This window comes from Megachile rotundata, chromosome 16 (genome assembly GCF_050947335.1).
Source record: "Megachile rotundata isolate GNS110a chromosome 16, iyMegRotu1, whole genome shotgun sequence".
In the NCBI taxonomy this organism is placed as follows: Eukaryota; Metazoa; Arthropoda; class Insecta; order Hymenoptera; family Megachilidae; genus Megachile; species Megachile rotundata.
In genome coordinates this window covers 12,407,325-12,428,306 of record NC_134998.1, presented here as the reverse complement: position 1 = coordinate 12,428,306, position 20,982 = coordinate 12,407,325, and the positions used below count along the sequence as shown (strand labels likewise).

Below are 20,982 nucleotides of genomic sequence, written 5' to 3'. Positions count from 1 at the left end.
GCACTGATACATAAAGGAAATTATGAGTTAATTTTTATTACGTATAAATTACAAATACGTAAATTATCGATCTCAAATTTAGAATGTTTGTTTGCAAAGATTATTTCCAATTTCAGTTGGCGACACTGATGGGAAGTTTTGCTTCCTTTTATTGTACCTGTTATAATTAAATTTATCATCGAAGTTTATATTCATAATAAAAGTACCGTGACAATTTATTATGTAAAAGAAAGTACTTTAGAAAGTCTCAGGAAACATAATGTGCCCAGAAAGTCGTGAAACATGACTTTTTATAATTTCCTAATATGCGTATTCGGACATACCCTTTTTGATTAGTTTACCCGTGCCATCGCTAGATGCCACCAGCAGTTCCGTTTCCGGAATGCGCACGAAAATATAAACTGCGAAAGACCAAATCAGAATGAGGCCGTCAAAGTAATTTCAGTTTTTTGCATTGCTTCGTGATAAACTAATATAATTTATATATTCTTTTTCAATTGCGAGAAAGCGACGATTTGCATAAACTTAATGCTGAATGTGTCAAATTACTTCTACCAAAATTTTATAAATATTGCTTCAGAATCAAAGCGTATAAAATGCTCAGTGGTTCATTAAGACTTATTTAAATTATTAATCATTGTCTAGCTGAAGCATAATGCATGATTTTTATTTCAGGTGTGCGCCACGTGTTTCGGAAGTGTTGCGCAAGAAGAGAGGGAATATGGCGAGAGAGGGAGAAAGAAATGGCATCGGTACTCGAATTCCATTCGTAGCATTGGCCGTAAATACCGAGTATTAGTGAGTGCCGCGTCAACCAGCGGCGTATACGTATGGAGTAAAGACGGACAGTTTGAAAAAGGCTCGTTCGTGCAATCATGGACGATCGCCGAAACAGCCGAGAAGTGATCACCATATTGTTTCTATGCCTGTTGTGGTATGGAATATCTTCGAGCAGCAACGTGGTGGGCAAGATGCTGCTCTCGGAGTTCCCTTATCCGATGACAGTAACTATGGTTCAGTTAACCTCGATCACCATCTATTCCGGCCCATTTTTCAATCTATGGGGAGTGCGAAAATATGCGTCCAATATATCCTGGGGATATTATTTACGGCTGATCGTGCCGCTCGCCCTGGGCAAATTTTTGGCGAATGTGTTCAGCCACGTCAGCATTTGGAAAGTGCCTGTCTCGTATGCTCATACTGGTATGAAATACTATTTTGACAGTCACGTGTACTGCGTGCGTGCATTTCAAAAATAACACATTGCAACATTCACGCTAAGCGCGGGACGACAACAACTGTGCGCTGTCTGTTAATAATGTTAACGCTATGTTCGCGATAATGGTGCGATAACACTGTTAGATTACTTATGTATACGCTAATAACTGGAAAAAAACATTGTACTTTGCATAATGTTTATTTAGTAGACACGTGATAAAATTTCATATGAATTATATATATTCAATTTTAATATATGCTATATATTATCATTATTAATATCAGTTCTATAGATCTTTTAAGCTTTTATATTATTAAAAAAAATGTCAAATGCATCTAGTGAAATCTCAGATAATTAATATATGTTATAAATCATAATGGGAGACATTGATTTATCATCAACGTTGTGGTCTTAACAAGGAAGATTAAAAAAAATCAATCATTGATTAATGTTTCAACTTGATAAAAAATAATCTACTAATGAAGAAAATTAAAGACTTGAGATTTGATGAAAGATAATGAAATGATTGATTAGTAACAGTACTTATGATATGATACTGTACTTTATGAATTGTAGATCGAAGAACAGATTATTCATAGAATAATCTTTAAATAAATTTAAGTAATATCAGTTAATCGATATGCAGCTTTGATTGGATTATATAATGGTATTTAGCATTAAAAGTAGATTAAACATATGCTAGTTGTATACATTTTATTTTCAGTTTTAACATTCTCATATATTAACTAAAGTTTGGCTCTGTCCCAGTGAAGGCTACAATGCCCTTCTTTACGGTGTTGCTGTCAAGAATCATACTGAGAGAAAAGCAGACTTGGAAGGTGTATCTTAGCCTGGTCCCAATCGTCGTAGGTGTGGCTGTAGCCACATTGACAGAACTTAGCTTCAACATGATCGGTTTACTGAGTGCCTTAGCATCCACCATGGCATTCTCATTGCAAAATATTTATTCCAAGAAGGTACTAACACTAAATTGGAAAATGTTGTATACACATAAGCCCACAATGTTAATAATGTATTTGCTTTTAGGTGCTACACGACACAGGGATACATCACTTGAGGCTGCTACACATTTTGGGTCGCTTAGCATTGATTCTCTTTTCACCTATATGGTTGATATATGATTTAAGACGGTTGATGTATGACCCAACAACCCATGGGTCAGCGTATTTAAGTTATTATATACTAGGTTTGTTATTTTTGGACGGTGTATTGAACTGGTTTCAAAATATCATCGCGTTCTCGGTACTGTCCATCGTTACACCTTTAACTTATGCAGTAGCGAGTGCAAGCAAACGTATATTTGTAATCGCGGTAACTTTGCTGGTACTTGGCAATCCAGTGACCTGGGTGAACGTGTTTGGAATGACGCTAGCTATTATCGGCGTATTGTGCTATAACAAAGCCAAGTATGATCAAAGATTGGAGAAAGAGAGTCAAACAGCTCTTCCAAAGTATTATGACAAAAATCGTAATGGCGACACTAGTAGTTCCTTCATGATAAATGGATGGACTGGAAATAAGCAACATTTGTACGCGGTCTAGTCTGAATTGTTAGACTTGTTTTTCATTTGACAAGTTCGTATGAGTTTTCTTTGCCAGAACATGACGTTCCAGTCATGGCAGTGTTATTGGTTTATTTATATTTAAATAGAAGAGAGAATTAGCGCGTTCATTCGAACGTTGTAATACAGATCGAGACTCATATGATGATAAAAGTATTTATATATATACACACACACACTCACACAGACATGCATACATGTTTTATTAACATTAAATATGCTGCACAAACATGTAATTCGCTTAGTACTTGATTTCGGTATTTTATCTTGTTTGATGTTTTAACATAGCTTACTTTATATTTTAACACGAATAGACTTGCTGGCAAGATAGGATTGTATAATTCGCGAAATCGTTAACGTTACAAGCTAATTGCTGGGTCAGTTAGCGCCGAGATCGATAACATTCCTGCACACAACAAAAGGTGGACAGATCAAAATTCAGTTTTAGCCGTCGCGTGTATTCATATATGGTTGTGCATGCGATATTGAGCGGTATTCATACATTATCGATTATGTCTTAAATGATAAATTTCTTTGAATCGTTAGTACGTTGCCATGAAAAGAAAACTCACGCTGGAGACGCGTGAAGCTCAAGTGACACGATTCTATTTCATGAGCTCTTTAGGTTGTTATCAGAGCCGCGTGATATTTTAATCCTCTGTGAAGGTTCATTTTAATACGTTTAGCGATTACGATTGTCAAAACAACTTTTTATTCCCAATTGTCAGTTCTTTTATGTTCTGTATATTCATAGGCGTGTACAAAACGAACGAGATTTTAAAACTTTAAAATGTAAGAATTAGTTTAATTCATGGAGGTTTAACGTATCATATTAATATTTTACAGGCGTGTGCTCGGTTGTGGTGTGTGTGGACTGTATGTAGGAGAAGATGTTTTAGCTAAAAGCAATCTATACATTTATTTTTATAAATAAAATACAGGTGTGTACAAAAATATACCAGATATGTTCACCGGTCGTTTCGCCACGACTCACCACCGATATTCGAATCTCCTGTCCTACAGAGTTTTTATGATGTTCGGAGGAGACATTGGTCTAGCTATGGTCAGGTCTAAACGCGGACCAGCTGCAGCGATTAATGGAACAGCCAAACAACAATCGCAGTCTTCTGTGCTGGCCTCGTTTACCCGCAGAATTCTGTCGTACGGTCTTAGAATACCGTCGCACGGACCTCCCGGTCGTAGACGATTTATGTATACTCCACGTTCGTACAACCCATCCGACACCGAGAACCCAAAGTCCTCGTACACTGGATCCTTGTGCAGCGACACGTGGACAATCTGCTGAGGTCTGTCCGAACTGCTGCATTCCTGTGGCCTAAGTGATACAGATTAATTAGGAATTAAAAGATCAATGAGTCTAGTATGTAAACGTTCTTTGTATTTTCTTTCACAAAATTGGGTCATCTCTAATTTGTACACAGTTAGAACTTAAGCTCGTATGAAAGTAAATTGTTATATTTTTTTTTCTAAAATGAATATTGTATAAGTTTGACGCATTCTTTTATTTACCCAGGGTAAGGAGGCATAGGTAGATCCAGTTGACCGCTATCCACAGAAGCTGTGTCCCAAAGTCTAAGAATTTCTGGACCCGTCCCACTGTTCTCTCCTAATTCACCCCAAGAGTCCACCGCACTGTCTACGCTTGGTAAACTCTCTCTTGCTGGCCGTAGAATCCCTGAAGGGTATTGTTGAACCGTGTCACTTCCTATGCTGGAGTCCCTGCAATATTCTTTGTCAAAAACCATCTCTTTTCTGTTAACCGATTAATCCTCCAGTACTCTAATCATGTTCTCACTGTTACTAACGCAAACCTTCCACTATAAAATTAAAAATACAATCACATTTTAAAATAAAAGTACTGAAGGATTAAAGCAGGCGTTCGCTTTGAGTGATGAAACTTATGGATTACCTAGTTTCTGATGCGGGGTCCGGTTTCCTGACGGTCAAAGCAACGACCGAGCTCCCAGGTCGATGCAGCAACTGTGCCGCTTGCCTGAGGTCGCCTGGATCCAGTTTTTGTCCGTCTATCGCCAGTAGTCTATCTCTAGGCGCAAGACTGCCGGTTCTATAAGCTAACGATCCTTTCCGGACCTCGGTGATGATCAAATCCTCGTTCACCGTTAGACCCACGTCCGGCTGACCACCTACTGGTCTCGCTACTCTTACGGTAAACACTCCTGAGCTCGGTACAACTGGGCCGCCCACTTTGTACTCTGTTACCAGTTCAATCTGTCAATGCAATAAGATGCTGTCTCAATAAGAGTATCTTGAAACTATGTGGACAAACAAAATACAAAAAGAGTATTTCACCATTTGCGAGGTTTCGAGGATGCTAGTGACTTCGGCCGGCTGCATGTCTCTGAGCATCCTGCGATTGATGGCGAGCACCTTATCACCAGGCAGAAGAACTCCGCTGCGCTCTGCAGGGCCCCCAGCCTCCAGCAAGCTGACCACATAGTTCAAACGATCTTCCGCAGGCTTCAGAGCCAGACCGAACCCTTTGTGATCTGGTCTGAGCACGATGGTCAAGCTCTCCTTCGTCTGAAGGGTTTGGCTGGAGGTCTGTTGGGCCTGCGGTTGCGCCCTCCTTTTCACAGTCCTCTGGGAGGTGCTCGGTGGCCTGGGTAAGATCTGCAGTCTGGCGATGCGGCAAGTATCGAAGTTGTTCCTGAGCAATTTAGCCGCTGTTACGGCGTCCTGAACGGGCGTCTCGTCCACGGCTAGAAGCTTGTCTCCCGGTTGCAGGGCGCCACAACGATCTGCTGTGCTGGCTGGTCGGAGACTCTCGATGTAGACGCCGTTCGGTGTCTCTCTGACCGTCAGTCCTAGCTCTCCTATAATCAGACCGTACTTTGTAAACTTAGAGAAGTTTAACTAAACAGTACAGGGTTCAACTAAGTCAGGATTAAACAAGATATTACCCGAAAGACCCCGTTCAAGCTGCACCAAAAGCGGACCAGAAGTGGCGGCTCGCGCCTCCTCCATGTTAGCGACGTCGTACTCGATAGTCAAGGAAGCAACAGGGGCGTCCGAGCTTCTCCTGAGCGCTCTTTGAGCCTCCGCCAAGGTCAGACCCCTCAGTTCGGTGTCGTCTACCGCTAATAACCTGTCTCCCGGCCTAACTCTTCCCTCTTTTGCCGCAGGTCCATCCGCTTTCACTCCGGTGACCACCAGAGCTCTCGACACTCCTCCTCTGAGGGTGACTCCTAGACTGCCGCCTTCGCGTTCCACTCTGACCTGGGCGACCTTCGAGGACACGCTCGAGGGAGTCGACACGGGACTGTCTTGGTCATCCAACAGTAGGAAACTGTGCGGATGGTAGGATTGAGACGTGATTTCGTCCGCTCTGGCCGAATCGGAACTCGCTGAGGTAGCTACACTTCCAGGTCTGGCACGATTCTTGTGCGAGCGCATAGTGGTCAGTCTCAACGAACTAAACATCCTCGACGTCTGTCTTTGGGGATTTTACCGACTGTCACTGTTTTTTGTAGGGTCGATTAACATCGCTGATGAGACACGTCTACCTTGTGTGCTGCACTTGATTAACTAGCTAAGGGTTAAGATAAAAGATGTACACCGAATGCCCGGAGTATTTGATCAATTACCACTGTTTTTCGTTGAACTAGCCATCGCTGATTCACACCTTACTTCATCGCACTTCGCGCTCAGTTAGGAGTTAAGGACCGAGGTGTAAAGTATTTTGGTACCTCGTAGCTTCGAAGACGCTTAAGTCCTGCAAGAAGGCGAAGATGGTGTCCATTTGAACTGTGAACGGCGTTGACCGAGACTGATATTTATTTTAAGAGTCTTATTTTTTCGCTCGGAATATTCCCCCGATGTTTGTCCACGATTTATTTCAAGAGCTGGAACGCGAGATTTCTATTCGGTAACCGTTGATTCAGCCGGACTATAACGATTAACCAATGGCGTACGCGCTTACAGCCGGTGTATCCTGTTTTCAGAACGATCCAGAGGTCGAACAGGAGCAGCAGGTCGCCGAAGACGGGGCACGATCGATCTCTTGTTGCTCGCGGTGTAAACACGTCGGTGTCTTTGTTTGACGACCGGAGCTAGCCAGAAGTTGTAGCTGGACGAAACTCGTTGGAACTGAGCGGAGGACTGTAACGAGTGGCGATGCCTGTCGAAAATAACTCGTCGATGTAGGGCCGCATCTTGCCGCGCGGATGATCTATTTATACGCGGCGACACCCTCGCACCGTGCACAACGCGTAATCCAGCCGCGGCCCTGCAGGCGCCCCGCAGTCGCTGTACCGTCAAATAAGTCTGCACTTCTCGTTAAAAGCTTAGATTTCGAGTGTAAGCCCGTCAGCTCGAGCCTACGTCGACCGTTTGAAAGCGTCTGAACCGCGGTGCGCTTAATTTAACGGGGATCTCTCTCTTTTATTTTTAGTACGCGATATCGCCAACGTCGAACAGACGTTTCTGATACCTAGAAGTCCTCGTTTAAACGCCACTACGGTGACCAGCAACTTTCATACCATTCAGATCCATAGATTTTCTTTACGCTGCCCTTTGCGCTCGAGAGCTGACTCTCAGTCACCATTTTGTTTAATACAATAATTTGAAATAAGCATTTTTTAAACGATTCTATAATATGACACTTGAGATGTATAAACAATAGTGAGAATTATTGATAGAGAAGTAATAACCTTAAAAGAATTCATATAACTTTTTAAATAAGTTTTAAAGTTGCTGTTTGCAAAGGGTTAAAACATGCTACAGATAGACTACATATTGTATTTGGACTTCTGAATACGTTCTAGGTCTTTGGAACTTTATAGCATGACTAAGAGTATGTTTGTAGGGCAAGTTTTGCAAGACATTCTTTTATACCAATCATTGTACTAAAGTTCATGATAAGATATTCTTAGATGCGAAAGTAGGACCAAAGATGCCCTAAATGAAACAGTGATTGGAGGAGAGTAAATGAAAGACAGAGTACACGTAGAAAATATTTAATACAGAATCGCTACACTTAAAAACTACTCGATCTTCGAAGAGACTACTCAGAAGAGAATAGATAAAAAATCTATTTGTAATAGTATAGTGAAGCAATGGAGAGCAAAAAGACGCGGAATCAGGGTCCATTGACCGATCCTCTCGAGCAGTCGGTTTTTGCAACCTCTTCCTACAACTTCTCTCTCTAAATCTTTCTTCGCTTCAATTTCCAGCTGTTTAGCTTCTCGATTCAGTTTCCCGCTCTCTTCCGCCGATTGATTTGATCTCCGTTTCGCAGAAACGGTGGCGAGCACCTTTTATCATTTTTCCTCCTTTGATCTTGCGTTCGTGTTTAACATGTGCTTTTAGTTTTATTGTAGACCAATGTTTTGGAAATTAATTTGAAGACAGTCTTTGTCTCAGGGATTCTAGAGATGCGGCCATTTACCAAGCGTGTCGGAATGATTCAATTAAATCAATTAGACAAGTTAATCGGTTCATTAACCGCTTTTATCTCTTTCCGTGTTGAGGCGTTTTTACTCTGGTTCTTCCGTAGCTTGTAACAGGGTCTAACAGATCTGATCTCAGGGTCGTACAATGTAAAAACTTCGGTCTTTAATTTTTATCAAATTTTATTGACAAAGATTGCTTTAATTGTGTTCTCTTTTTCAGGTTTTAATGATGTCAGTTAACTTTGAGCTTCCTTCAACTGCAAAGGTATTCAGTTCTTAACTAGTTATGATTTTATTTGAAACATATTATTAAGAATCTCGAATGACGGCAACTAAAAATTAGCTACTATTCCAGAGAGTCACCTGGACAGCAGATATATGACAACTTTCGAACCTGCACTTTGAAACTAGCAAACGTGGTGGTTTGCCAATTCCACTGCGTGCTAAAGTTAGCGTACAGTCAGCGCGGAGGCAAGTGTGAGGAAGAAGGAACGGAAGAAAACGGACAGAGGGGCGAGCGAGACGCTGAGAGTAGATGGAAATAGAAAGAGAAGGAATTAAGAAAAGACGATAAAAAAGAGAAAAACGGGTCAGGAGATGGAAGGTGTAAGGCGAACGGAAGAAAGTCGAGTAAAAGGAAAAGAAAGAGCGATCATCAGGGGGTAAAAAAGGGCCGGAAGAGAGGGAGGTTTGATCTGCGGGTAGAAAACGCTCGAGACGGTGTCTATCTCTGCCAAAATAATGAGCCACTTCGTGTATTAATAACCTGGACGGTGTAACGCTAGACGTTTAGAATAAACGCGGGAATATCGAGTAGTTACGCGTCTCTGAGATTGAACTCGAGCGTCTTCCGGTTTCTTTGGTCGCGCCGTTTTCTCGCTGGAACACAATATCCATACTGGCTATCATTTGGAATAATTCATCTAGCCTGTTGTCCATTTTATTTATTTGAAACATCATTGTACAGCCAGCGTCAGGATTCTCATCTCGCGACACCTGGTCGAAGAAAAGGGCTTAAAAAAACGAGGGAAAATACAGAGTATGACCAATCGCACCTAAAGTCGAACGAGAAGGCACGCTGGAATCTCGTTCATTCCACGGAAGACTAATCTAAGTGTTCTATCGATGCAGCGTGGCCTTCGTTTTATAAAAACCTAGTAATCGCTGGAAGCCTGACTCGGGACGGCTGATCAGGAACATCGGTGGATCCCGTAGAGCTTCTCCTTGCCATCTTTCCGAATCTCGATCGTTCCAGAAGACTCGTCAGCTCGATTCCCCTCGGAACAAGGGTACCCCCTTTTCCGTAGCTCTCAGACTACGGTACCATGAGTACCGTCATTGTAACAGAGCGTTGACGATCAACGCGAAGCTGAAGTTGGACTGCCGCTTGTCCCTACTAGCTCGTTCAGTCTGTTGCGTTTGGATTCGTGTAGGAGAATCCACGGAAGACACCCTGGTCCATCGAGGTCAGGATCTGCTCAGGTACCGGGGTCAATCGTGGCCTTTCTGCTGTGAAAGCCGTGTCGAAGTACTTGGTGTCTAGAGTGTGGTCTAGGGCTGGCCTGAACGGTGGCTCTAGCTGCCTCCTTTCTAGTCGATCCCACGGCAGTGACTGGAGAATTCAATACATTTGTTATTTCAAGAATAATTATTTATCAAGAATAATATTTCATTGACATGCTATGTAAGGGTCCACTGCAGTATATTATTAAATTTGCCAGAAGTATGGAAAATTCTAGAGCCTTCAAGCTGAAGAAACAATATCTAATTTTATAAAAATACGAGACATACAAATATTTTTCTTCCATTTAACTTCATGCTGATAAGTAAGAAAAATTGTATTAACGCCACGTTAAGTGGAATGCAGTCGACCATTGTGTACAGGGAACTAAAATGTTTGTACTTGAAAGAAGGAGTGCAACGCGATCTCGTGTCCAGGTAGCCTCTTCCCTGAATCCTTTTCTAGAAGACAGATCAGTATGTCTGCGGCTTCTTGGCTCAGGTAGCGCGGTATGAACGGTCTTTCGTTACATATACTCCAAAATAGCTCGTCCTCGTCGCAGCCGGAGAATGGCGACTGTCCCGTGAGCATCTCGTACAGAAGCACGCCGTACGACCACCAATCCACCGCCTGATTGTATTTTAGTCCCTTTATGATCTGCAATGCGGAAACGATACCCGGTTAACCAAAAGAGACCAACGGACGCTGTCTTTAGAAACGGCTTTGACACCTTTAAAGCTGTTACATTTAGATCTTTGATCACTTTTAATTAGGAGAAGATTTCTTTGAAAAGGTAACGTTTGTAATAATCAGTTGAGACCAATCTAAATTTCCTCTTTTACCTCAGGAGCCATATAATCAGGAGTGCCACAGAAGGTGTCGGCGGTTCTGTCGAGGAAGATCTGCAGCTTGCACATGCCAAAATCAGCTATTCTGATATGACCCTCAAAGTCCAACAACACATTGTCCAGCTTCAAGTCTCTGTACACTATACCCTTCTTGTGCAAGAAATTTAATCCAGACCAGATCTCAGCGGCGTAGAAGCGAGCCCTGGACTCCGCGAAGCGGCCAGATTTCTGAATGTGAAACATTAAGTCACCGCCGTTCAGGTACTCCATCACGAAGAACAAGTGAGAGTCCGTTTGGAAGGTGCAGAACAGATGGCAGAGGTAGGGATGCCTGGTAGCCAGGGTCAGCACTTTCCTCTCGATCAGGGTGCACTCTACGTCATCGTCCTCTAACACCACGTCTTTCTTCAGGCATTTCACGGCATACACGCACTCCGTGCCACGCAGCTCGGCCAACAGCACCTTGCCAAAACTGCCTTTTCCTAGGACCTGGATGAAAACAACGAATCAGAAATGTTTCAGATGCAACGAATGCTACAGATTTCTTTTAAATAAAACAAAGGTAAAGACAGATCGTTTAGACTTAAAATTTAAAGATACAAATGTGTGATTCAGACTCAAGTCTCAGCTTATAAAGATTGTCTTTATTTTTTAGGTATCAGGCTTGCCAGATGAGCAACTCTTGAAGATGAACGCGTTTTAAATTCAATCAAAGTTCATTAACGAGGGAAAATTTGAAAGAGTTAAAACGGCACACGGTAGAAAGTTCAAGCGTCTAAAGCGAGAGTGCCGCACGTGAGAGTAGCTGAACTCCGTTAAAAATAATGCATTGCTTGCAGCTAATTCGGGTGAATCTATTTGCGTGGTCCTCCGCAAAATCGTTTTAATCGTTCCTGCGAATAAATTCGGCCGATAGAAAAACAAACGACGATCAAAGGCTTTCCCTTTACTTATCGCTAGGTTACTGGGACGCGGGGATGAGTAAACAAAGTATCATTTTTGGCATTGTCACCACGCCAATGTGATCGTAAACTTGAAAATCGAACGCTTACACCTCGTACTCTGGATGATTCGAAGGCTCGTGAATCAAGTCGGGTTCACGTGATGTAAATACACACGTGATCCAGATTGGTTTCCGCCGAGCTGCGAGCCAACGTGGCTCATAAATTTCTCGGAAACTATATTTACAGGTAGTTGTGGGCCGATAATCGAAATCGCTCGTATCACTTCAACTTGCAATATTTCGAGTTCTTCAATTTCTTATCGTACACATTTGAGTCTTATAAACTTAAATATACATTCAGATAAGGTCATTAAATTCTTGTATAAAAATTCTTTCTTGTATTACAGAAAGTTGATGACGTTAAATACTAAGGAAATATGGCGTATCAACGGATCTTACTGAGGATACCACCATTTTAAATAAACAATTTGGTAAGAGTTCCATTTTCAAGGTTTCCACAAACTGTTTAGAATCTAAGCTACCTTGTTATTTCAGATATACCCTGAAGCGGCATAAATTTTCAATAGAGGAAAGGAAGCAGACTTCGCGAAATTCTATTGTTTCAAATAATTCAAGCGAACAAGGCCTTGGCAAATATTTCTATGTCGTATCGAGTTAAACACGTCCTTGCTAAAAACCGCCAACGAGCTACAGTGACCAGCCGTTTCGACTTACTTTCAGAAAATTAAAGTCCGTCACGGCGTACTTCTTAAATCTTGGCAGGTTAGTCGCTGGCGGCGTTATTCGCCCGCTGGGGAAGTGGTCCGACGAATCCGAGTTCCTCTGGGTGTCCGACGACTGCGAGGGTGCTGGAGATTTCAAAAATCACATTTTAATTGACCCTTCATGCACTTTGAGATTTGGGGAAAACGTTGCTGTTAATAGCATTATAATAGCTGCCTCGAATGTTAATCTTGGAATAATTACAGGGAACCTTGAGAGTTTAGTAATTTGTCTGGACCTTATAGAAATTTGAGAACTGAGGAGCTGGATGTCTAGAAATTTTATAAACGTGGAAATTGTGGAACATGGAAATTTGGTATCAGTTTGATTCCAATCCTCCGCCAATGTTTTGAAGCCAAGGCAAGTAAAATAAGATAAAATGTTCGCTTCGATTAATAAGCACATTAATTGCCGATTTACCTCTGGCAGGCAAACACGCTGGATCTTGGCTGGCTAAGATTTTTCGAAAATAGAGTTCTCTGACGCGAGATGAAGTTGTAATTGATCGATTAGAAGGCAGAAAGATTACGGCGTATGCGGGACCGATTTAACGATGATTTTTGATCTGGACCGCGGTATCGTCCATTGGCCACGAAAATTATTTAGTAACCGCAGAAAATGGATTTATGATTGCCACGTGGAATTTTGACGAAGCAATGAAGCCAGCCAAGTCTGTCTAGACGGCCAAAAACTTGGAATCAAATTCGTGAAATACGGCGAGTTAATTCGAGCAGAAAAAAGTAAACAGCACTGGACAAGATATACATATTTTTCTGCAACCTTGTTGTTATAAATGCAAAGTGACGCAAGATGGTTTCTTCGATAAATTGATAGTCTGACGACAATGCGTGTGAGCAAGTATTCTTTCGGAATAAAACTCACCCCTCTTGAGCGCTTGTAAAGCTTCTGCCACGAGTTTTTGGTTCAATCCACAAAGATTGCCAGTCAGTTTCTCGCATTTCTTGTGGCAAGCCATGTCACAATCTGTTTTCAAATGTTTTGCAAGTTGATGCATTTTTTACTGTTCTGTTCTTACCGCTAAGTACCTTTGATGCACCTTGTACTCAGACTATGACTACTTTCAACACTGTATTTTATAAAGTCACTATTGCTAAGATTGCAAAAAATGCAACGACTGGACAAATTTTTTAATTAACATATTTTTTACTGAAGATACCGATTCAGTTTGAGAACAGACTGTCCTCGTGCTTTTCTCTCTACTGATACCCGATGAACCAGCTAAATTTATCTCGAAACTTTTGTTTGCGAGTACGGCCACTCGTGGCTGCATTATGATACCTAGAATATTATTATGAAACCGCGTAGCACGTTATAAATAGGAGCACCAAGTCCGCGAATCAGTTTGTAGCTAACGTACAGAAGAATCAATTAATCATTGCTGATACGCTGATCGTAATCTCGTCGTTACTCAAGGTTGTATAACGAATTAATTTCTTTGCAGGGAGCAATGAGAACCTCTGATGTACTACTTCCTGAAGTGTCTTGTGATGTGGTGTCATTGACCCTGTGATAGTGACCTTATATAATATGCAACTGGCGTCGCATGTGCACCTGATACTTTTGAGGGTACCGAGGTGACAGCTGAATCGTTTTCTAATATTCTGGCAGGCCGTGAAAGAGCTATGCCAAAGATCCTTGACCATAGACATTGCGACTGTTGCCACCATATGAATATGGTTAGGTCATTATGAAGGTTAGTATTGTCACCTCAGGACTTGATAAATTGAGGAATTTATAAAGGGGCGAAGATTCTAAGTGTACGATTTTAATTTCAGAGTATCGAAGAACTCCCCCTACTGGGTCTAATCCAACCTACATCGTACTTTTCGCTTCAGTGAAAATTGCCCGATGAATTGATTTACTCATAGGTATTCTGGCTGACTTAGAATCACGAGATTTCGTTGGACGGATTCCAACAGAAACATTTTTTCTTCTCGGAATACACCAGAATTTGTTGAACACCGAGAGTGAATTACGGTGGTACATGTTTTGTTTCTACCGAAATTACGCATAACCCAATGTCAGTTTCAATATTACTAAGTTGTATTGATGTTTCAGGACCAACAAACAAATATGCAACTTCAAACAAATACCAAGGCATATCTTTTGAAGCCAAATTGTGACGCAGAAAAAAGTAAGAATGTAAGCCCACACGTTAGTGAAACAAAAGCTTGTTAGCTATATTAGGTACACACAAATTTTATACTCTGATGTTCATTATCGAGCCGCCAATCTGAACCAAACTAAAATGCCAAGATTCATCGAAGCGGCGAATACATCATCGTTTACAATCACCGCCCACGCCCGATGAGGCGATAAATTTTCACGGATTTAGTAAACTTCCTGGCAGATCGGTTAAACAGAGGTCAAGAGTCCTGAAGCAAGACAAATGCAACAAGCAGAGTGTCGGAATTATGCAACACGTTAGGGTGGGCGAGTAGGGAGGGGCAAAGGACCGGTGTACACCGAGAGTAAGCAATCCAAAAATACTGCAGAAACATGTACTCGATATCCTCGGCGAGCCGTCGAAGCCGGAGTCGTTGCTCCTCGTAGAGTTCATCCTCTTGTGCTCCGGATCGTCGTCGAGTTCCGCGCAGGTGGATCCACTGCTTTCCGTGGTGGCTGTGCTGGTAGTGCTTCCGGTACTGTCGCTGCTCATGGACGGCGTTCTCGAGTGATGTTTCTTCCTCTTGATCTTGGCTCGACGAACCTTGGAGAGGTCCCTGGGCGTCGCGGTCAGCAGCGCCATGGGTGTCGTGTAGAACATCCTGATGAGGTCGATCGGTCGTGCGGCGGGCGAGTTCTTGGGGCTGGTCTTAGCGACGGGCTCCGACGGCTTCAGGTTGTCCTGCGTCTTGGACGAGGCCTTCTTCGACCTTTTACTCTCCTTCGGCGTCTCTTTCTTCGTGGAGCTCTTCTTCGTGGAGCTCTTGGTTGTCGAAGACTTCTTCTTTCTGACTATCTTCTTCTTTTTAGACGAGTCGGGGCTGTTCTCCGGACTACACGCGACACTGGCGTCTTTGGAGGGAACAGGAGTGACGTCCGCTTGGTCCACGTTGGACAGGTCGTTGTGGTTGTTCCACTTGGAGATCTTAGGAAGGTCGTCGTCTTGCCACTCGTTGGTCGGCGTCTTGGGCTCGTCTTCGTCCTCCAAGATCTGGGAGCCGGCTCTGGTCGGCGTCGCTGTGGGTGTCGGGGTGTCGACGACGTTTATTATCGGCACGGGAATCTCCGACACCGGCGTCGAGACTTCAGAAACGGGCACCGAGGTATCCGGCGTGCTGGTCACAGACTTTGCGGAAATAGTCGAAGCCGTCGAATCTTCGCGGTTCAAAGGAGTCTTCGCGGTCTCCTTTGGTGCAGAATTGATGGCCAGAGACAGGTTCTTCTTTTTGAGCCCCTTCTTCGGTGTTCCGGTATCTTTTTCCGGCTCCGGCTTCTCCGTGGCAATTGGAGACGCTTCGCAGCTCGGTATTCTCTGCTCTACGTTGAGTTTCGACGACTCCTCCTCGGCCTTCCTCTCCTCCTCGATTACGGGGATATTACTGAGCCCGTGCAGCGGTGCAGCGACGTTTATTTTAGGAGCAGTCTCTTTTTTCTTGTCCAGTTGTTTGCCAATGGGGTCCTCGACCGCCTGACGTGGCTCTGCATTCTTGGAACCAGCGAAACTGAACTCCCTGTTAACTACCTTCGCCACTTTAGGACTGTCCGGACCTTTGATCTCGCTCCAGAAGTCTATGGACTCGGATGACGTACTCTTCGACAATGTTCCACTCTCTCCGTTCAAACTCTCGTAGGATTTTAACAAGTGCTGTTTGTCCGTAGGCATCTTGTTGATCAAACTCTCGTCCACGGAAGTGGACTGTTTCAAAGACTTGGAATCCTCCGCATGAACACTGGGTTGAACGTCGACGCTGACGCTTCTGTTCAAAGGTGCACTATCACCAGGTGCAGCCTTGGTCACCTTGTTCCTCCACGGGATCTTCGATTCCTTAGCCTGCGCTTCAGTCTTGGAGGTATTTTGTAAACTGTCCTTTAATATCGACTTTTTGTTACTTTCAGTCTTTATTCGTTTCCAGGAATCCTCCTCCTTCTTCGAGGTCACTTTGACTGGGATTTTTGAACTCTCTTCGTCACCTGTTTTTTGGAGCTTCTCCAGGCTGGACTGCTTCGCCTTGCTGCCCTTAACATCCTCTACCAACGCTTTTTTCTCGGCACTTCCTGAATTTTTCTTCTGCGCCTCGCTCTTTGTACCGTCCAACAAGGTCGTCTTTGTCACGAGCTTCGTGGTTGCATCATCGATGACGGTATTTTCTAATCGATCCTCTCTGTTCGATGGTTTTAGTTGGTCCGAATTGATCGGTGCACCAGAGGCATTCGACGTGGAGACGCTCGTCAAGGTCACGGCTTTGTCCACCTTCTTTCCCGGTAACGGATAAACAACGTCCTCGTCACGCTCGATTTTCGTTGGCTTTGCCAGGTACTCCGCCTCTCGTAACGAACGCTTTGGCGCTTCTACGGCATTATTTTCATCCGTATTAATTTTAGACGCTTTTGGCAGCCTGTCCGCGGCCGATGGAAGCGCTGCACTGGCGCTGTTTTCATTCGCCAACGGGTCAACACCTAATACCGTGTTCTCTTCGACCACTTTCGAGACCTCTTCGCCGGGTTTTCCAGTTGTGGACGGTTCTTTCTTCGACGTTGGAGCATCTGGAGACTTCGGAGACTCGGGTGCCTTCTTCTCCAGTGGTCCAGTTTTGTTAAATTTAGAAATCACAGGACTTTTCGAAGATTCCTTCTTCAACGTAGGACTGAGGGGAGACTTAGGTGATTCGGGAACCTCCTTGGGTAGGTCAGTGTTCTTCAACTTGGGGATTACGAAACCTTTCTTCTCTTCTTTCTTTAACGTGGGAGTAGTAGGAGATTTGGGCGACTCGGGAACCTCCTTCTTTAATGGGTCAGTATTCTTCAATTTAGGACTTTCAAAACCCTTTTGAGTTTTTTCTTTCTTCAACGCGGTAGCGTCAGGACTCTTAGGAGTGAAGCTCTTTTTCGTGTCTTCTTTCTCCGACTTTGAGGGAACAATGTCTTCTTTTTTCTCTAAAATATTTTCATTTCTGAAAGGCTCTTTCTCTTGTTTAGGTTCTACTCCGTTCTCCGTGGGTCTGAGCTCCTTCAAAGGATCCTTCAGCTTCTCAGGCGGTGTCCTCACAGTGAAGTGCACGCTGTTCCTCGAGGTATCCTTCACGTACGGTCTCTTCACAGGTAACACAACTTCAGTTTCCGACTCTTCGTCCACGCTTTCCCTGCCAATCTTACGAATCCCCATTTTTCTAGGCACAGGAATTCTCACGCTCTCACGGAACTGTTCCACGATCACGTTGCCGGCATCGCCACTGTTCACCCAAATGGTCGAGAAGTCGCCGACACTGTTACTAGCTTCGACCTTGAACATCTGGGGTTTCTTGTGCTTGCGCGTTTCCTTGTCGCTCTTTTCGTCCGTTTGTAGCTCTACAGAGACGTCGCTGGAGGTGCTCGACCTTCGTACTCTTGATTTATCCTCGTCGTCAGGCGGCGAAGGTTTCTCGGTCGTTTTCTTCTTTTTTTTAAGCTTCTTCAGCGTCTTTCTCATCTTCTGCGCGGCGGCTTCCTCCTCTCCCTGAGACGCGGAGTCCCCGTCCACGTTCCTGAAGAAGCCAGGAACGGTTCTAGGTCCTCCGGTATTGCTTTTTTTTATCAGAGTCCCTCTACGAACCTCGTTCTCGATCTCGGCTTGTTCCTCCGCCACCAAAGTGTCCAGCACTTTAGCCTGCACCTGAGCATAGGCAACCTCTCTCTCCAACTGTTCGGGATCTAATTGAATGTCCGCGGAGGACCTCCTTCTCGTGAATCGTCTGGTTATCTTGTTCTTCATTTGCTGCAGCTCCTCGTCGTCCTCGCCGCGGTCCAAACTGACCTGGTGGATCAGGTGCAGACCTTTCTCTGCCTCTTCCAGCTTTTTATCCTTGATCAAGAACTTCTCGACCAACAACTCGCCCACCGATTTCTCGTGTCGTTCGTTGTGCTCGCGTAGAGCCGGGTTATCCTTCAGAGCTTGTGACCTGATCTTGATAGTCGGTCGATCGCGGCGCAGCCGATTCCTCCGGTTCCCATCTTGAGAATGGATAGTTCTTGGCGTAGAAACGTCGATGTCCGCGGTGTCGATCACGCGTCGGGGTCGGGTAGGCACCGAAACGGGGGAGTAACGACGCAGGGTAGACAACGGTGACTCGGAGATCGTCGATAGATGGGGGGAGAACCGCGACAACGGTGTGTGAAAGGCGCTACGCGAACATTTCAATTAAATTCTTGCTGAACGAATTGGAGGCTTCTCTGGTAAAGTCTTCAAATTATTTACCTATGATCTTCAGATGATTTACCGATTCTTGTTTACAGGGTGGCTTGACGGTGATTTGAGAACACTATTTGGAATTTTATAACAACGATACAAAGAGCTTAAGAAAATCATCTACGTACAAAGAAGAGAAAATTTAAGGATTTTATCTACATTCCACGATTTAAAGATTCACAAATATGCTTGTGTAAGTAAACCGATTTGAAATTTGCGAGCTTGCAAAAGCAAACCAATTCTTGCGTAAACAAACTTTTAAGAGAAATACGTATTCTTTTTATCGGTGATTGACACGACTATCAACAAATTCTCTTTTTGTTGGAATTATCAGAATCATTGTCCGACTGTCATTGCAGGTGGCGAGAGACAAAAGGATGAAACGTGCACGGTCATTGTTTGGGTCGTTGTGTAACCTCTGAAGAGTTCACAGGCGACTCAGCAAATTCTGTGACGTACATTGAATCGAGCACGACTTGATAAGCTTCCGTTTCAATGCCAGATGCTTGTTCTCGTGGTGTATTACGTTACCGAAGGGAAGCGCATAGCGAACACTTGTTACACGTATTGCTGAACTCGTTGCCTATTGATTTGGCTCGCGAGTCGTCACGAATGATTGACATGTTTCGATTCATGAATCAATAGCGCATCTGCCTCTTTATACGATGACGAACAAGTGGTAATTGGGCACACGTGTAGCGAGTACATAATCGTAGCAAAACAGTCATAAATCATGGTATCAGAGTTGTCAAGATGCCTCGTTACATTAACAGATTTGCATACATTATTGCTGTACAAAAAGGCCACCTGCACTGTGATATGTTTTGAAACACAGTGAACAAGTTGCTATTTTTAATTAGCTACACTTCAATTTGTAAAAGCAATCGAGTTTAATTTTGAAACAGGAGCTGTTTGCTCATGTTATGATACCTCGAATTATATTTCTGAAGGAAGGTTTTAAGACGACCTCAAAATTATGATAGGTAACGCTGCTTGTACTCGATAATTTATCCTGTATGTTCCGTAAATGATGGCATCAATCTTTTCAGCTCGTTGAAAGTTACAACGTAATTGCGGAGTTTAGCAGAGGATTTTTTGGCAGTGCAACAAGTAACGTACACGGGAGAGTTTTATCACGTGGAGAACGTACGTCCAGATACTATTTTTACACCGATATTCTCGACGAGCCATCCATTTCGTGTAACGCTTATGATTTATCCGAAATCTCTACTATCAATTAATCGTCGCTAATGAGTTACTGGTTTGACGAATCGTATGTCATATTCGTGGCTTGCCAAAAATCTTGAATAACGTTCTAGAAAGCTATTCTAATTGCCGAGAACCGTGCACGTTCTCGCCTGTTGCAACTCGGGTTTTACTTGTCTTCGAACCGTCTACGAGGAAAAAACATTTCTATTTTCGTTGCCGTAGTTCTTTGTTGCCCGCAGACGTATTCACGTAACTAACCACCAGAGAAGCCTCCTACAATGTCGAACGTCATTTCGCGACCAAGAATAATGTAAAGGACGAGGGGAAAGTGAAGAGAAGAAAGTGATGTTCCTTATAATATCTCTGTATGAATTAAAATAAAATGGAGACAGTAAAATGATTTTGTCAGAGATTCTATCTTGATGGAAAAAGAATATGTATAGTTTTTTATCAAAGAAGATGTATCTCTCTCTGAAGAAATTGTTCAGAACAATTACTGAAAACATCCTGATTATTTTAAGCAGTGCTCTGATTGTTTTGAGCAGCGTCACTTGTAGCACAATACAAGTGAGTCACTTCAAAGTATTTTGTATAAAAATATAACAAAATCTTTGCACTAAAAGTGAGAGGTAGTGACCTCAGCAGAGGATATAAAAAATGAATCAATGTTTAAATATGAAACTTGTACTAAGAACTATATTAGCTTTTAATAAAAACTAATTGAAACTAATTTTCACAGATACTGATGAGAAAAGAGCTGATGTATGAAAGGAAAATATGGAAGATGGGAAGAAAAGTAAGGAAGCTTACCGTGGAGCACCAGTCATCAGAGAACTATGATTCGCAAAGGCTCCCCCATAGTAATATGGCAGACCATCCCCGTAATAAGGCATCTTGAATGTAATTATCCACTGAGTTCACGCTAGGGTTCGAGTACGCGATAGGAAACACCAAGGGAGACGCGTGAGCGGCGCACTAGCGGTTCGACGTTCTCGAAGACGACTGAGCTCGCCGCGAATCGCCGGCGAACGCGTTCTTCAGGTGTTCGTCGAGAC

General features: G+C 43.3%; 3 protein-coding genes across 5 annotated transcripts; 1 reads left to right on the top strand and 2 right to left on the bottom strand.

Annotated features, from left to right (window-relative positions):
• Positions 1-326: 326 nt before the first annotated feature.
• Positions 327-9,849, top strand: LOC100876532 (solute carrier family 35 member E1 homolog). Of its 3 annotated transcripts, none has more exons than XR_013040893.1 (5): positions 327-435; positions 676-1,203; positions 1,988-2,196; positions 2,267-3,743; positions 3,826-9,849. XR_013040893.1 is itself a non-coding variant. In XM_003701212.3 (4 exons), exons 2-4 carry the CDS (start codon positions 876-878, stop codon positions 2,780-2,782), a joined length of 1,053 nt encoding a protein of 350 aa, XP_003701260.1. In that variant the 5' UTR covers positions 327-435; positions 676-875; the 3' UTR covers positions 2,783-9,849. The 3 variants fall into 3 exon arrangements, 1 of the variants encoding a protein (XP_003701260.1); XR_013040892.1 differs by having other exon boundaries at positions 2,267-6,709; positions 6,786-9,849; XM_003701212.3 differs by having other exon boundaries at positions 2,267-9,849.
• On the bottom strand, positions 3,696-6,264 carry Grip (Glutamate receptor interacting protein). The gene is made up of 5 exons (XM_003701211.3): positions 5,745-6,264; positions 5,134-5,657; positions 4,733-5,052; positions 4,333-4,542; positions 3,696-4,138 (listed from the first exon to the last, which is right to left on the bottom strand). Exons 1-5 carry the CDS (start codon positions 6,262-6,264, stop codon positions 3,820-3,822), a joined length of 1,893 nt encoding a protein of 630 aa, XP_003701259.1. The 3' UTR covers positions 3,696-3,819.
• Positions 9,164-20,882, bottom strand: LOC100875557 (uncharacterized). The gene is made up of 6 exons (XM_076541082.1): positions 20,738-20,882; positions 14,836-18,653; positions 12,262-12,395; positions 10,578-11,072; positions 10,138-10,392; positions 9,164-9,846 (listed from the first exon to the last, which is right to left on the bottom strand). The coding sequence occupies exons 1-6, from the start codon at positions 20,818-20,820 to the stop codon at positions 9,640-9,642; spliced, it is 4,992 nt and encodes a 1,663-aa protein (XP_076397197.1). The 5' UTR covers positions 20,821-20,882; the 3' UTR covers positions 9,164-9,639.
• Between the last annotated feature and the right edge of the window lie 100 nt (positions 20,883-20,982).